An 18,027-nucleotide genomic window follows, 5' to 3' on the forward strand; every position below is an offset into this window, starting at 1 on the left:
AATCTTACTTTTCCTTTTTTAAATTTTATATATACATTTGATAACTTCTAAAAATGTGTATTTTGTATCAGTTGCCAAAAAGTCCAACTCACTAAAGTACATGAAAAGAGAATATACATTCATTCATTTGTTTATTCATTAACTCGGCAAATATTTATTCAACATCTCTTAGGTACCACACATTTTAACAGTAAAACATGCTACTTAGCCATGAGTTGTTCATAGTTTAGACAGGTACATAAATTATTTAATTTTAATTCCGTGTAATAGGAACTATTACTATAATACTATATAAATACTATAATATTTATATACAAAAGAAGAGAGTAGTCATTACTATAGGGCAGAAGGTAGATTACAGAGCTTGTGAGAAATACAGAAACCTTCTTAAGCAGAGAAAATCCATAAAGAATACCCTACAAAACAAGTGATAATGTACAGTTGTAAAAAGTGGAGGATTATTTCAGGAAGGAAGGATTGCATGTGCAGTGTCATGGGGTGTGGAAGAACACAGTGGCTTCAAGAAACTTTGTATCGTCCATCTTGCAGAATGAGGTTTGGGAGGGTACTGTAAAAGATGAGGAAAGCAGGGGCTTTTAGAGCCTTTCCTTTCTTTCTCTATTATTTCCTCTTGTCTTTATTTTCCCCAAGTGGGAATAATACTCCTGATTGATTACAACACAGCACATGAGGTAGGGAAGCCACTGAAAGGGAATGTTGCCCTAAAGGGAAGCTAAGGATCTGCCAACTGTGGAGTACTTCACGATTTCTGTCCTGGCTTGAGTTCATTACAATTTACAAGAAAATGCTTTGTATCGTTACTACCAACATTTTCATGTTTCAGTTCTTTACTTACAAAGTATCAAGAACCACAACAAAAAAATTCAAGTAACTGCACACATACTGCAGTGAGACAAAAGGGGGTCATGCCATTAAAGTGAACCACGACCTGAGAGCAGGTTCTAATGTGCAAAGCGCAGCAGGAAAGAAAACACCAGGGAAAGCTGCACAATATAACCAGTACCACACTGGACTTGGAAGACTAATGTTGTTTAGTTGGTCAGTTGTGTCCGACTCTTTTGCGACCCCACGGAGCCCACCCAGGCTCCTCAGTCCATGAGATTTCCTAGGCAAGAATATTGGAGGGGGTTGCCATTTCCTTCTCCAGGGGATCTTCCCAACCCAGGAATGGGATTGAAACCATGTCTACTGCTTGGCAGGCAGATTCTTTGCCACTGAGCCACCTGGGAAGTCCATGAACCAGTAAACCTCAAACAAGACTCCTAATACCTAGTTTTATAAAATGGGACTAATAATTTATATCTCTATCAAAAGATTCAGTTCAGTTCAGTTCAGTTGCTCAGTCGTGTCTAACTCTTTGCGACCCCATGAATCGCAGCATGCCAGGCCTCCCTGTCCATTATCAACTCCCGGAGTTCACTCAAACTCATGTCCATTGAGTCGGTGATTACATCCAGCCATCTCATCCTCTGTTGTCCCCTTCTCCTCCTGTCCCCAATCCCTCTCAGCATCAGACTCTTTTCCAATGAGTCAACTCTTCGCATGAGGTGGCCAAAGTACTGGAGTTTCAGCTTCAGCATCATTCCTTCCAAAGAAATCCTAGGGCTGATCTCCTTCAGAATGGACTGGTTGGATCTCCTTGCAGTCCAAGGGACTCTCAAGAGTCTTCTCCAACACCACGGTTCAAAAGCATCAATTCTTCAGTGCTCAGCTTTCTTCACAGTCCAACTCTCACATCCATACATGACTACTGGAAAAACCATACCTTAGACTGGACGGATCTTTGTTGGCAAAGTAATGTCTCTGCTTTTCAAGATGCTATCTAGGTTGGTGATAACTTTTCTTCCAAGGAGCAAGCGTCTTTTAATTTCATGGCTGCAGTCACCATCTGCAGTGATTTTGGAGCCCCCCAAAATAAAGTCTGTCACTGTTTCCACTGTTACCCCATATATTTCCCATGAAGTGATGGGACCAGATGCCATGATCTTAGTTTTCTGAATGTTGAGCTTTAAGCCTACTTTTTCACTCTCCTCTTTCACTTTCATTAAGAGGCTCTTTAGTTCTTCTTCACTTTCTGCCATAAGGGTGGTGTCATCTGCATATGTGAGGCTATTGATATTTCTCCCAGCAGTCTTTATTCCAGCTTGTGCTTCATCCAGCCCAGCATGTCTCATGATGTACTTTGCATATAAGTTAAATAAGCAGGGTGACAATATACAGCCTTGATGTACTCCTTTCCCAATTTGGAACCAGTCTGTTGTTCCATGTCCAGTTCTAACTGTTGCTTCTTGACTTGCATACAGAATTCTCAAGAGGTGGTCAGGTGGTCCCATCTCTAAGAATTTTTCAGTTTGTCATGATCCACACAGTGTATTACTTTCTCTAATTTAATAGTGATCCACAGAGTGTATTACTACTATATCTCATCTCATTAACTATATTTTGCCATATATTACACTAATTTGAGTATGTGCTTACTCCCCTCCAGCATCTAAAGGGCCAAGTTAATCTTTTCATTTCTACCTGCTACTGCAACTGACATATTATCTAACAGTAATCAAGAAATAGTTTAGCAAATGGATGAACATATTTCTTTCATGATAAACTTTAAGAAAACAAGTTATTACACTGGAATATAGTCTAGCAATTCCCACAAATTGTGTGGTAGCTAAATGACTATACATTAAAGGCTGTCTGTTACACTGGTTCTCAATGCATTCTTTAAAATATATATGTATACAGATTATAAAGAAACTAGACACAAGACCTATATGTGCCTGAGAACTAATAATAATACAAAATTCCAAATACAGCAAAAATGTTTCATTTTCTTTACTCCTATATGTTATACAAAGTACATATGACTAAATATAAGAAAAACAGATAAAACAGAGACAAACAATAAAAATTAATTTTCCAAGATAATTTCTGGAGGTAAAAACATAACTGATGACTGGACAATTCTGGGTTTAGAGTTTTGGACAAAAATTTTGAATAGAATGAATATTAAGTGGTTTATGCTGTAAAACTGTCTTACTGTTACAACAAAGTAAAGGAACTCCAAGACAACATTTGTCAGAGTACACATGATATGTACAGTTCATAAGATGGTAGTACACATCACAGTTCATGAATCATCAGTATCGTACTTATGAAACCTAAATACCATAAGTGAGACAAGGAAAGGTCTCAACAGACGGCCTAAAAGTGGGAGGACTGCAGCTTTAATTAGATGCCCAATGGATCTGACCTTGTCAGTCAAGAACAGCTGTAAAAAAAAATTCAAAACTGTGTATAAAATGCTTATTAAAGGTGAGGTAAAGGGAGGGAGGAAAAGAACACAGTCAAAAATTATGGATTAAGAGCAGCATAAAAATGCTGGGAGTCCTTAAATAATTTGACGTAAAGCTATGAGTCTGTATAAAACCTGGAAAAAACAGATTTAGGATTCTGGGGCAGTAAAGGCTACTCTAATAGCTACTTAAGTATGTAATTGTTGTGGTAAGGGAGAGGGTAGAGGGACAGAAAGGGTCATGAGGAAGGGAAACACACAGAGCTTTGGTTATTGGTGATGTTATTAACATAATGCTCAAGGTGGGTAGGAGGCAATCAGAGGAAAACTCACGAAGACATCATCCGAACTGGACTTTGAATTAAGACAGGAAAGTCACGGTTGGCAAGAGTCAATGATAAAACTAGGGTAAGCTGGAGATAAGACCAGCAGAGTAGATTAGGACCATATTGGAGCAGCAATGTTTAAAGAACTGTGAAATGCGAAATAGAAACCCTGAAATCTAAATCATGGTTCTGCTACTCAATTTGTTGTTAATCATGGATACACTTTTAATCTAATTCTGAGTAAACACCCTACAAAATAATATAAAAGGTAACTTACTCAATATCCTTTCGTACTGATCCCATGAGATTCTCCCTTTCCCGTATTGCCACAAAGTTTGCTTTGGTTTTATGGAATTCATGTGTATAATCCTGCAATAAATTAATATCCAGTCTCAACATAAACTTTTACCTTATTGAGCCAGTTATGTATTGTTATACTACAAATCTCTGTCAAGAAAACTGCTATTTGAGAAATCTAATTGTCAAGAGGTAAAAATGCCATTATAATCAGTTTCCCGAAGAGTGACCAACTTTTTTCAAGTGAAAACAGTTTGGCACCAGAGGGGTGGTGGTAGTGGTGTGTGTGTGTGTGGTGTGGTATGTGTGTGTGCAGTCACTTCAGTTGTATGTATGTACGTGTGTTTGTGAAATCACTTCAGTCTTGTCCAACTCTTTGCAACCCACTGGACTACAGCCTGCCAGGTTCCTCTGCCCATGGGATTCTCCAGGCAAGAATACCGGAGTGGGTTGTCATGCCCTCCTCCAGGGGATCTTCCCGACCCAGGAATCAAACCCAGGTCTCCTCCATCTCCTCCACTGGCAGGAAGGTTCTCTGCCACTAGAGCGCCTCCTGGGAAGCCTGGCACGAGGGTAATAGTGCCATTAGATCACCATCCTGTGTATCCTCTCATACCCTGTCTTACAGGGCAGAATTGTAAAGAAAAAATAATCCTCAGATAAAATAAATTCAAATAGCCTAAGATAAAAATTTGGAAGCTCTTTCTACTCATTAGTGTACCCAATGGGGCTTATTTTCAAATTTCATCATTTTGGAACTCCTGCAGAAAGTTATTTCTAAACCAATCAAATGAAGAGGATCGTAAAGAATAAAATAATTTTAGAATATTTCCTTTTCTTTTTTCTACCATATTTTTAAGTTATTAAGGAATATTCGTTGCTTTTAAAAATTCAGATAAATATATTAAAAAGATAAAAAAACATAATCCCACCTCCCAGAGAGCCCCTATTGATCCTTTAGAAGCAAAAATTATACAAGCATGTGGGGCACCATGAACTAAAAGAGCACCTTTTCTTTCAGTTTCTTTCAGGAAATATGTTTTTGCGTATACAAGTTTATTATTTCTTTCATTTATGCTAAAAAACCCTCATAGTCTGCTGTAATCTTTTAAGTTCATAAAATATCAAGTAATCTTTCCCTATTAGCAAACTGAATCTATATTTTTTAAAATTTAATATGTAATTTTTAAATTATGACTGCATGTTAAGTGCTAAGTTGCTTCAGTTGTGCCTGACTCTTTGCTACCCTATGGGCTGTAGCCCGCCAGGCTCCTCTGTTCATGGGATTCTCCAGGAAAGAATACTGGAGTGGGTTGCCACACCCTCCTCCAGGGGATCTTCCCAATCCAGGGATCAAACTAGCGTCTCTTGTGTCTCCAGTGTTGGCAGGCGGATTCTTTACCACCAGCGCCACCACTGCCGTAATTTAATAAATTCCCTACGATAAACAATTTAGTTGCCTTTTTTCCCTTTTTCTGGCTGTTAAAAAGAGCTTCAATAAACAAGCTGTGTATATATTTTATTGTACTCTCTAGGTACATTTAAAGGGTAAATGCCTGGTAGAATAACTGGGTCAAACAATCTTACACAAAAATTTGGATAGTGCTAAAATGCTTTCTAGAAAGGCTACAACTTACATTCCCAGAAAATGAAGAGTGTCTATTTTTCTGCACTCTTGCCATAAATGGGTTACAAATGGTTCAGTATTTGCTAATCTGACAGGTGAAAAATCTTATCTCATTTTGATTTGCATTTTTTCATTTGAGAATGTGGCTGACCATCTTTTTATGAATTTGGCCACTCATTTCCTGTAAATAAGTTTAAGTCCTTTTCCCACTTTTCTATTGGGTTCCCTTTTTCTTATTTCTATCAGTGTATCACTTGTTAAAGTTTCTGGTAATAGGTCTTGCTTAGTAAAGTCCTTCGGAGAAGGCAATGGCACCCCACTCCAGTACTCTTGCCTGGAAAATCCCATGGACAGAGGAGCCTGGTAGGCTGCAGTCCATGGGGTCGCTAAGAGTCAGACATGACTGAGTGACTTCACTTTCACTTTTCACTTTCATGCATTGGAGAAGGAAATGGCAACCCACTCCAGTGTTCTTGCCTGGAGAATCCCAGGGATGGGGAAGTCTGGTGGGCTGCCGTCTGTGGGGTTGCACAGAGTTGGACACGACTGAAGTGACTCAGCAGCAACAGCAGCAGCAGCAGGAAAGTCCTTTACTACCCCAAAATGTATAATTTCAACCACCAAGAAATTTTATAGTTTCTTTTTATACATATAAATCTTTGACCCATTTGGAATTTACTCTGGATAGGAGGAACGAGATAGAAATTGAGTGCTTCCCCCCTCCCCTGCCAGAAATTAGCCAGTTGTAACAACTCTTATTTATTTTATAATCTCTTTTTTCCCCATTGATTCAAAATAGTACTTTCTCAGAAACTAAATTTTCATGCATATTTGGGTCTATATATATGAACTCTGTTGTATTCTATTGATCTAATTTTCTTCCAGAATCAAATGGTCTTCACTATTCTAGATTCTTAACAGGTTTTAATATGTGGTAGAACTAGGTATCTTTTACTACTTACCTTCATCCTCACATGTTTTCTTCTTGGTTATTTTTGTATGACTATCTCAAATAAACTTTGGTGGCATTTTGCCATTTTTTTTAAAAAATGAAGCAAACAAGAAAAACCCTGTTATTTCCATTGGGATAACATTCAATGAAAGTTAAAGTCTCTGAGTTGTGTCCAACTCTTTGCAACCCCATGGACTATACAGTCCAAGGAATTCTCTAAGCCAGAATACTGGAGTGGGTAGCCTTTCCCTTCTCTAAGGGCTCTTCCAAACCCAGAGATTGAACAGAGGTCTCCTGCATTACAGGCAGATTCTTTACCAGCTGAACCACAAGGGAAGCCCATGAATACTGGATTGTGTAGCCTTTCCCTTCTCCAGCGGATCTTCCCAACCCAGGAATCAAACCAAGGTCTCCTGCATTGCAGGCGGATTCTTTACTAACTGAGTTACCAGGGAACATTCAATGGATAGGCTGATTTAGAGAGAAATCTTTTATGCTCCTCAGGAGAACTTTATATATGTAAGTCCTTCCTATACATTCTTATTAAATTATACGTAAAACTTTTAGTTTCTTCCGCTGTACTTTCTAACAGGTTATTGTTTGTGTGTAAGAAAACTGCTTGCTTTATATATTAATTTTGCAAGTCATCAACTTATTGAATTTTTTTCTAATCTTTGTTTAGTTTTCTTGATTATATTAGCTATATAACCTTATCACCAGTACAGAATACAGATTTTCGTCCCCCTTTTCAATATTTATATCTTGTTCTTTTTACTGTGTAATTGAACTACAAACAACTTCCACACAATGTTAAATAAATATCTGTGGGGACTATGGGGTATCCTTGTCTTTTTTTTAATGGGAAAGCTTTTACTGCTTTATTATTAAGCAAGATGATAGATTTTAATCTGATGTACACATTTCTGTACTAGGTAAATAAAGTATTCTATTTCTATTTTTAACATGAGTTTTAAAAATTAGAAATGACTGGATTTTTTCAGTATTAAAAAATTTGCCTTCCTATTTGTACTACTATATTTTCAGCACCCTCCCATGTAAATCTTTTAAGAGTTTATTTGTTTCATTGGTATACTTTTAATATTTTTCTCAAACAATACATTAAATAAAGCAAATTACTTCTCTTCCCTGCTATCTTCCAAGCCTGATGAAAGTATACTAGAAACCATCATGACTGCTTATGTATGACCACTGGCTACTTCACTGCTTCAGCTGGGTGGCAAGATCTTCCACAGCAGTAACATACTTACCTACTGATGAATATGATTCAATTTTACCAGGCAAAAGAGAGAGCTAATAAACACGTTTAGAATTTTATAGTAACAAGAGAAAAAAAAGCAAAACAGGACAAACTTCCATAGCACAGCATTTACCCTCTTGGAAGATTTTTCCCTTTGTTCTGCTAAATACATGTGTACATGTTCTCTTCGTGGAGCAAAGAAAACTCAAAAGCCTCCTATGATGACATAAAAACCTCAAGCCCGGTGTATTACCTGCAGTATGTCTCTATGTCGCTGTAACGTGTGCATCAGTGCTGCATTCAAGGAGGGGACACCTGCACTGTTGGTGTATTCCGCCATTTTATCATTTACTCCTGTAAGCTAAAACAGAAAAAAAGGAAAGAAAGAAAATCCATACAAACATTTGAGAAAGCACGATAGAGAGATAAAAGCAAATTAAATGCCTATATGCCCTTCTGGCTAACAGCAAAAAAATAAAAACAAGAGACAGCATGTAAGGATTTGGTATTTCCCCAAAATAATCCAAAAGGGCTGATAAAATAGGACCTTGGAATGGCTGTTATCAAAACTCAAGTGGCCTGGGGAGGCACACATCTTGAATGAAAGGGTAATTTCAATAAATATGTCTGCATTAATATAATCTAGTACCATACCTAACAAGTACAGTTACTAGGAAAATAATCCTTTAACAGAAGGTACTCACTCTTGCCAAAAGCTGTTCAATCTCAATCGCCATAGTTTCAAACATTCTGTCTTGGCTTGATCCATTTAAAAGGGGTGTTGTGTCAGAGCTAAAGACAAGTTCAAATAAAGAGAATCTGTTACTTAAACCTAATCCTTTAAAATATACTTAAAATGATAAGGTAATTATTTTTAAAAAGGTCAAGTGGAACCCCAGAGACATTCTTTTTGTTTCATAAAAAAATGTAATTTTTATTAAAGTTTTCCTGTAAAGATCACACATCCTGAATATTAAATTCAGTATTAAATAAAATTGAATGTACGACTGTCCCAATCTTAATAATGCAAAGAAATTCTAAATGCTTGCTTCCTGTTTCCCAAACGAAAATAACTTAAGCTATGACAGTGCCTAATTAAATGCTGGATCTGAAGGAACAAATTATGTGAAATAAAACTGCAGAACTACATAGTACAGCATGTGAGAGGAGCCATAAATGTATTAGAGAGATTATGTTAGATCTGTGAGAAATAATCTTTAAATTTTTTCCCCTAAGTTCTATCTTCCTTCCATGACTCTTTTCAAAATGAAATAAAATTGAGATTTAAACAACCCACAAACTGGGTAAATAATATTAAATAATCAGGAATTGGCTTCAAGTCTAATAAAGATAGCTATGTCTGGCAGGGAAGTTTTAATACCAATCTTTTACATTTCCTCTTAGATTATATAATTACTTTTGTTTTGCTTTGCAAAAATGTACTGAACTGTTTTCTAAAGTCTGGAAAGTCAAACCTAATTTTTACAAGTGAAACTTATGTTTGGCAGATTCAAATTCTAAAACCAAATGTCTTGAAAGTTTCTGTCTCTTCTGAAAAACCATTAACCTTCATTAAGTCCCCAAGTGGAATATATTATCATATGAGCAGCTGTAGCTCAATACTGGTCTTATTTACACTGAACACAGATAAATACCAGACAATGACTAGGTTCTCCACTCTTACTAAGACTTTGTCTTGCCCTGTGGCAGTTGCTTTATCAGTGTGCTTCCCTGGTAGCTCGGATGGTAAAGAATCTGCCTGCAATGCAGGAGATCCGGGTTCAATCTCTGGGTCGGGAAGATCCCCTGGAGAAGGGAATGGCAACCCATTCCAGTATTCTTGTCTGGAGAATTCCAGAGACAGAGGAGCCCGGTGGGCTTACAGTCCATGAGGTCGCAGAGAATCAGACACGACTGAGCAACTAACACCAACACTTCTTTTTTAAATGGCAAAATTGACCTTGGCTCTTTCTCTTTTCTACATACACATTTACAGCAACAGTAACAAACAGTGAAATAGCCAAAAAGTAGCTAATAAGGAGGATTTTCAATTTAGGATGCTTAGGTCCAAATTTTTCTTTAAAATTTTAATTCATTCACCTTAAAATATCTCATTCTTTATTACATGTCAGAGTCAACCCAAGGTTCCATGGTTATCTCTTAGAATGTGCCCAGGGGAAATACTTTATACACTACTAATGCAGATCCTCCCCTACCAGATATATGAAAAAGAACAATGGACCAAATGTATGTGCTCCATCAGGAAGAAAACTGCCTCTATCTTGTTCACAGATATAAGCCTACCACCTAGAACAGTGCTTGGCACATGGCAGATGCTCATTAAAATCCTTGCTGAATGAATGAGGAGGCAATCTCTACATTCACCACTCTCAGGGAGGTATGAGTCCAGGGAAATGAGGGAAAACATCCTCTCCACAATACTGAGACTCAGTTAAATTTAATTCATTTCATAAGTATGTGGTGATTCAACAGACCACATAGTTCTCAAAACACACAAAGTAAAAAAAATACCTCCTGGAAGAAAAACTATGGTCATCACTGAGTTTATTCATTATGACGTGCTTTCAACCTGGGCAACAAACACTTTAAGATGCACTGGATCCCCATGGCCCTAGGTTTCTTGTTAAAAGGGACAGTGAGAGTGAAGTAACCCCACAAACTCATCCTCAATTTGTTGTAGAATTTCTGATGGAATGTTTTCGAATAGTTTCCCCCTTTAAAGGAGTCATAAAAGTACAAGTATACCTCAGAGATACTGTGGGTTTAGGTCCAGACCACCACAATAAAGCAAGCATTTCAATAAAGTGAATCACATTAATTTTTTTGTTTCTCAGTGCACATAAAAGTTGTTAACACTTTACTGTAATCTGTTAAGTATGCAATAGTATTATTCTTAAAAAAAAAACCAATGTACACACTAGAATTTAAAAATACTTTATGGCTTTAAAATGCTAACCATCACCTGAGCCTTCAGTGAGTAATCTTTTTGCTGATGGAGGGTCTTGCCTTGTTACTGATAGCTACTGACTGACTAGGGTGGTGGCTGGTAAAGGCTGGGGTGGCTGTGGCAATTTTAAAAAATAAGACAACACTGAAGTTGTTGAACTGACTCTTCACGAACGATTTCTCTACAGCATGCGATGCTATTTGACAGCATTTTACCCACAGCAGATCTTCTTTCAAGATTGGAGTCAATTCTCTCAAATCCTGCTGCTGCTCTATCAACTAAGTTTATGTAATATTCTAAATCCTTTGTTGTCGTTTCAACGATCTTCATAGCATCTTTACCAGAAGTAGATTCTATCTCAAGAAACCATTTATCTATAAGAAACTTAGACACACACACACACACATATATCCATGCATGTGTGCATGCTAAGTTGCTTCACTCAGGTCCGACTCTTTGCAATCCCATGGACTACAGCCTGTCTGTCCTCCGTCCATGGGATTCTCCAGGCAAGAATACTGGAGTGGGTTGCCATGCCCTCCTCCAGGGGATCTTTCTGACCCAGGCATTGAACTCAAATCTCTTATGTCTCCTACACTGGCAGGCGGGTTCTTTACCACCGGGGAAGCCCATATATATCCATATGTATACATGTATCTGTATCTATATCTATCTATCTGTAAATATATATAAGAAATAACTTATCATCTGTGGCAGTTCAGTTACAGCTTCAGACTCCACTTCTAACTCTAACTTCTAATTCTCTTGCTATTTCCACCACATGCGCAGTTACTTTCTCCACAGAAGTCTTGAACCCCCTCAAAGTTATCCATGAGGGTTGGAATCAACTTCTTCCAAATACCTGGTAACATTATTTTGACCTCTTCCTGTGATCTTAATGCTCTTAATGGCATCTAGAATGGTGAATCCTTTCTAGAAGGGTTTCAATTGACTCTGTCCAGACCTATCAGAAGAAGCACTATCTGTGGAAGCCATGTAATGTTTGTTCTTTTCTGAGAAACTGGTATACTACTCTTTGAACAGATGTAAATATAGTCTTATCTTTGAACCTCACTTTAGGCCATCCACTTATTTAAAAAAATATTAGGAAATACTTAAGACAGGAAGATAGATAGATAACGGCTTCCATTATTTGTTATTTCTTCAGTAGTAAGACTTGAAAGTTTAAATTACTCCTTGATCCATGGGCTACAGAACGGACACTAACACAGGCATGAAAATAACGTCAGCCTCACTGTGCGTCCCCATGAGAGCTCCTGGGTGGACAAGGTGCATTGTCAGTGTGCACTCATATTTTGAAAGGAATCTTTTTTCGGAAGGGTAGGTTTCACCAGTGGGCTTAAAATATTCTGTTGTAAACACATGTGTTATCATCCAGGCTTTGTTGTTCAATTTATGGCGCACTGGGAGAGCAGATCTAGCACAATCTTTAAGGGCCCTAGGATTCCTGAAATGGTCAGTGAGCACTGGCTTCAACTTAAAGTCATCAGCTGCATTAGCCCCTAACAAGAGAGTCAATCTGTCCTTTGAAGCTTTCAAACATCAACTTCTCTCTAACTATGAAAGTCCTAGATGACACCTTTCAATAGAAAGCTGTATCATCTATATTGAAAACCTGCTAGTTAATGTCACCACCTTCATTAATTACCTTAGCTGGATCCGCTAGATAACTTGCTACAACTTCTATGAATATATCAGCACTTGTGGTTTCTCCTTGCTCTCTGACGTTATAGGGATGTCTTCTTTCCTTAAACCTCACAAACCAACCTCGACTAGCTTCTGCAGCTTCCCCTCTCAGCTTCACAGAACTGGACAGAGTTAGTGCTTTGCTCTGGATTAGGCTCTGGCTTCAGGGAATGCTGTGGCTGGTTTGATCTGTTCAGACCACTAAAACTTTCTCTGTATGAGCAGTGAGGCTGTTCACTCTCTTATCATTCGTGTGCTCACGGGAGCAGCAGTATTAAGCTTCTTTCAAGAACTTTTCCTTTGTGTTCAGAACTCGGTTGTTTAGCCTAGCCTTTGACCTATCTCGATTTTCAGTATGAATTCCTTTCCAAGCTTAAAATCATTTCCAGCTTTTGATTTAAAGTGACAGACACTTTCACTTGAACACTTAGAGGTCACTGTAGAATTATTAATTGGTTTAATTTCAATATTGTTATGTCTCAGGCATAGGAAGGCCTGAGGACAGGGAAAGAAAAGGGAGAACGACCTGTCCATGGAGGAGTCAGAACACACACATTGATTAACTCTGCCATCTTACAAGGGTGTAGTTTGCGGTGCCCCAAAACAATTACAATAGTAACATCTACTAAGCCCATGTGCCACAACTACTGACTCCCTGTTCTAGAGCTCGGGAGCCACAACTACTGAAGTTCAAGTGCCTGAGAGCCCGTGCTCCACAACAAGAGAAGCCCCAGCACTGCAGCGAAGAGTAGCCTCAACTTGCCACAACTAGAGAAAGCCTATGCAGCAACGAAGACCCAGCATAGCCAAAGATAAATAAATTTTTTTTTTAAATAATGTTAAACAAAAAAGCAAGTTAAAAAGTAACCATTATGAATCGTTCAGGAACACAAATATACGTAGTAAAAACATATGGAGATTATAGGGAGGGAGAGAATGGGATGCCATCAGGGGCTTCAAATGAATTGATAATGATTATTTCTTAAAGTGGGAGATAGTCACACAGGGATCCATTATATTATTCTTTCTATCTTCCTGTCTTAAGTATTTCCTAATATTTTTTTAAATAAGTGGATGACTTAAAGTGAGATTCAAAGATAAGACTACACTTACATCTGTTCAAAGAGTAGTATACCAGTTTCTCAAAAAAGAACAAACATTACATGTACACACTGCTGTATATAAAATGGATAACCAACAGGGACCTAGTGAATAGCACAGAGAACTCGACTCAGTGTTATGTGGCAGCCTGGATGATGGGAGGGGAGCTTGGGGGAGAATGGATACATGTAAATGTATGGCTGAGTCTCTTTACTGTTCACCTGAAATCATCACAACACTGTTAATCAGATATACCCCAATACAAAAAAAAAAAAGAACCAAAATTTAAAATAGCTTGGATCATTAACAGTGAGGACATATCCACTGCATTAGATTAATTCTAAAACGCCAGAATAGCAGTAGGTATACTTTGCATTTGAGTAGTCCCTCAGATCCATTTAGCAATCAGAAAATATAAGAAACACAATGTGGGCAAAGCAACATTTCCTTATACGGGATGAAAGAGAAATTTACTTCTGATGAACTCATTCTTAAACCTTAGCATTTCCCTCCTGATACCAACACAATTTTTGTCTAAGGATTCCAAATAAATGTCAGTCTCTAGAATTAATAATTTTTATAAATCACTTTAAAAACCACCAAAAATTCACCAATAGACCAAGTTATAGAGTTATATATTTTACTTTATTTTTTTAATGCTTTAAAAATATTATACAACTATAAGGCAAAAGAGAGAGAATCTGGTAGTACCTATACCTGTCGCGTCTTCCATCTCGGGCACTGCTGTGACTGTAACTTGTACATAGTTTACTGAAGGAAACTAGTTTCAGGTCAAGTTCATTTTCCAGCTGTCGAGCCTGTTTCCTGAGATCTTTAACAAAATTACAAAAGCAAATAATTAGACACAAAAAGTCCTATAAACAACACAAAGCTTCTGAAGAAAACAAACTATGAAGACGATCATACATCTAGAGTACTAGAAGATGCGAACCAAACACTTACCCATGGAAACAAACTGTCACTTATTAAACTTCAGATGAGGCAAAAAGGGGAGAAATAGTGGGAAATGCAAATTTTCGGCTTTATCCTAAAGACAGCTAGACAACGAATGTTGTTCTAACGTCCCTCAAATTATTTCTATAGCAGTTAACTAAAATTTTGTAACTCGGGAAAACAGAAGAGAACAAAGCACCAAAGGAACTGAATATGGTTTATGACCAGCGCTGTATCCATTTACCAGCTAATTTTATAAAAAAGAAACCATCACTATTTTTGACAGGGATTATCCTATCTCTTTAAGTGTCAAAGCTTTACTAGGCTTATGAAATTTATGAAATTCTTAACAACAGAGTGAGTGATTGTTAAAGAGAAAAAATCACTGACAAAGATTTAAAAAACTATCTTTCGACAAGCTTACTGAAAGATATTTGAAGAGGCTGAGTTTAACAGCAAATGAACAATGTGCTACCGACAAGGTCAACTCTAAGTATGACAGAAATAAGAGCATAAGTTTGAAAAGAACAGAAGAAAACATACATGGAGAGAAACTGGCATCATGTAATAGTTTGGCATCTAAGTTAAGTGAGAGAAGCCAGTCCAGTAACTCTTATCTAGAAATGAGTACTTTCATTCATGATGAAGTAGAGGTCAAAATAAAACTATTGGAATATAGAACACATAGTATAAACATCTCATCTTTCAGGAATAAGAATATAAAACATTATTTCAATAGACTAACCAGCAACCAGATGTAGGAAGCACCATGCAGGTAATACAGTGAAGTACATTTTCCCAGAGACTAAACCTCACAATCTCAGCTCAGCCTAAAGTTCTCTGAGAACTGGCTCTGAGATTTATTCACAATTGATTTAACCTACGAATCTCAGCTTTTTGCTTTATAAATCTTTACCTTCAGAGTTTTTCTATGCATTACTAATCATGTATTTAAAGCACCTGGCACAGAACTATAGACACAGGGAAGAAACGTACTGGACACAGAGGCAGGTGGGGATGGTGGGATGAACTGAGAGATTAGGTTTGACATAAATACACTACTTAAAAAAAAAAAAACTAGGGCTTCCCTCTAGTTCAGTTGGTAAAGAATCTGCCCGCAACGCAGCAGACCTGGGTTCGATTCCTGGGTTGGGAAGATCCCCTGGAGAAGGAAATGGCAACCCACTCCAGTATTCTTGCCTGGAGAATCCCATGGACAGAGGAGCCTGGCGGGCTACAGTCCATGGGGTCCAAAGAGTCAGACACAGACTTAGCGACTAGAGAGAGAGAGATGCCTAAAATAGCTCGTGGGAACAGGGAGCCCCAGCACAGGGAGCTCAGCTCGGGCTCTGTGATGACCTAGATGGGTGGGATGGGAGAGGCGGGGGGAGTTCAAGAGGGACGGGATAGATGTATCCACACAGCTGATGCACTTCACTGTACAACAGCAACGAACACAACACTGTAACGCAAGTATACTCAATAAAAAGATAGGCTGCTATAATTACTATAGCACGATGCTTCAAAAAAGTATAGCCTAATGACTAAATTAAAGATACCAATAACCACTTCTACATAATTGAAAAATATTTTCTAGCTAGCATACACATTTCAAATAAGCATTTTAATACGTTTTAAACTATCAGCACACTTCTCTGTAATTAGTAATTGTCTTCTCTAGTACTGAGCGACTTCACTTTCACTTTTCACTTTCATACATTGGAGAAGGAAATGGCAACCCACTCCAGTGTTCTTGCCTGGAGAATCCCAGGGACGGGGGAGCCTGGTGGGCTGCCCTCTATGGGGTCGCACAGAGTCGGACACGACTGACGAGACTCAGCAGCAGCAGTATAAAGTCTCAAGTAAAAGCATATTGAAAGTGTGACAGCCAAGTACTCGTGAACTTAGAATGAAGTATTTGAGACCAAGAGGCTGATTGTGACAATACTGTTATTTGTGGTGGTCTCCACAGGCTTCAGTGGGGAGCAAGAGGAAATAGGTAAAAAGGAAAGGGGTTTCGGAGAGTAGTTTCTATTATATTTTGCAGAAGAGCAAAGAGACAATTAAAAAAAAAAGGTGAGCCTTCTCTGATCTCTGTTCATCATCATGGTCCAGAAATGAGTTTTACCTGAGACCACTTTATCGAATCATATTTTCAGGAATTAAATAAACGTACTTGTCGGGTCACAAGATAGGTTTTTTTTTTGTTTGTTTTGTTTTTTTTTTTGGTAGAAGAGGTATAGCAGATGCAATCATTACAATTCACATTGATTCTCTCAACTTTCTCTTTTTAACAAAACCGATCTCCGGAGCAGAGGGTAAAGTTATTTCCTCTGCCTTCAAACGCCGACTCGCCACTCAATCCTCGAAGTCCCAGCCCGAAGCTGCCAAGGGGACCCCACAGGAGGGAGTCATTGCGCTCACACAACTTCCCTCGATGGACCGGACCGACAAGTTCCTCCTTTCTCTTTTCCTACTCAATTGTCCAACAGCGACCTCAACTCTAAGGCGTTGACTCCTCCAGACTTTTGGACTCAACACTCGTTTCCTCTCAGAGTTCACACCCCAGACCCCTCCGTCCAAGTTCCGCTACCGCCTCAGCCCAGCTCTCCTCCGGGGAATCAGACCCTCTTTCTGTCGGCCGCGGCTCAGCCTTCTCTGCCCAACACCTGCCCCAGGTCCCGCTGCCGATCAGGTCAGCCTCCTCCCCAGACCGTAAGGTTTCTACAACTCCCAGGCCCGAGGACTCCCAGTAGACCAGCCCTACCCCTCAACTCAGCCACTCTGGAGGCCAGGCTCTTCCCTCTGCTGCCTCCGCCAAGACCCGTCCTTACTCAGCCCCTCTGCCCCTTGCCAAGACGTACGAGGAGGTCTCCCCTCACCTTCCCAGTAATTGCTCGTTCCTGCCGCCATCTTTGTTGTCCAACGTCAGTGGGGGTAGGAGAGTAGAGGCGAGGGGAGCCAGAGAGTCACGTCCACGCCTTCTTCCGCTGGGCGCCAGGGCCGATGGGATACGTGAGCTTCCACAGACACCGCCACCTGGTGGTCAATATTTCATATTACACCTTTTGAATAGCGAGATGGACAGCTTCAGATTTAGCGCCTGACACTCCCTGAACATCTGTCTTTTTGGTGTCTGTATTCGCTCTCCGCGTCCCAAACCCTTGAGCATCATCGCCTTGAGCTGGCTGGGTTTATCCCCTCTTTAGGCGATACTTCCCCTGGAGAAGGACATGGCAACCCACTCCAGTACTCTTGGCTGGAAAATCCCATAGACGGAGGGGCCTGGTAGGCTACGGTCCATGGGGTCGCGAAGAGTCGGACACGAATGAGCGACTTCACTTTCACTTTTCACTTTCATGCATTGGAGAAGGAAATGGCAACCCACTCCAGTGTTCTTGCCTGGAGAATCCCAGGGATAGAGGAGCCTGGTGGGCTGCCCTCTATGGGGTCGCACAGAGTCGAACATGACTGAAGCGACTTAGCAGCAGCAGGAGCTGCAGCGGGAGCTATCTCCCAGGCTA

General features: G+C 39.2%; 1 protein-coding gene across 4 annotated transcripts in view; it reads right to left on the reverse strand.

Annotated features, from left to right (window-relative positions):
• GOSR1 (golgi SNAP receptor complex member 1) overlaps positions 1-17,542 on the reverse strand; it is a 34,875-nt gene extending 17,333 nt beyond the window's left edge. For 3 of the 4 annotated variants that reach the window (XM_055577039.1, XM_055577042.1, XM_055577041.1), the window contains exons 1-5: positions 17,386-17,542; positions 14,261-14,381; positions 8,478-8,565; positions 8,027-8,134; positions 3,917-4,008 (exon numbers count right to left, since the gene is read on the reverse strand). In XM_055577039.1, coding sequence (XP_055433014.1) covers positions 3,917-4,008; positions 8,027-8,134; positions 8,478-8,565; positions 14,261-14,381; positions 17,386-17,416 — 440 coding nt within the window. In that variant the 5' untranslated portion in view covers positions 17,417-17,542. The remainder of the gene's footprint in view (positions 1-3,916; positions 4,009-8,026; positions 8,135-8,477; positions 8,566-14,260; positions 14,382-17,385) is intronic. The other variant, XM_055577040.1, reaches the window with a different exon arrangement.
• Between the last annotated feature and the right edge of the window lie 485 nt (positions 17,543-18,027).

This window comes from Bubalus kerabau, chromosome 4 (assembly GCF_029407905.1).
Source record: "Bubalus kerabau isolate K-KA32 ecotype Philippines breed swamp buffalo chromosome 4, PCC_UOA_SB_1v2, whole genome shotgun sequence".
Taxonomy (NCBI): Eukaryota; Metazoa; Chordata; class Mammalia; order Artiodactyla; family Bovidae; genus Bubalus; species Bubalus kerabau.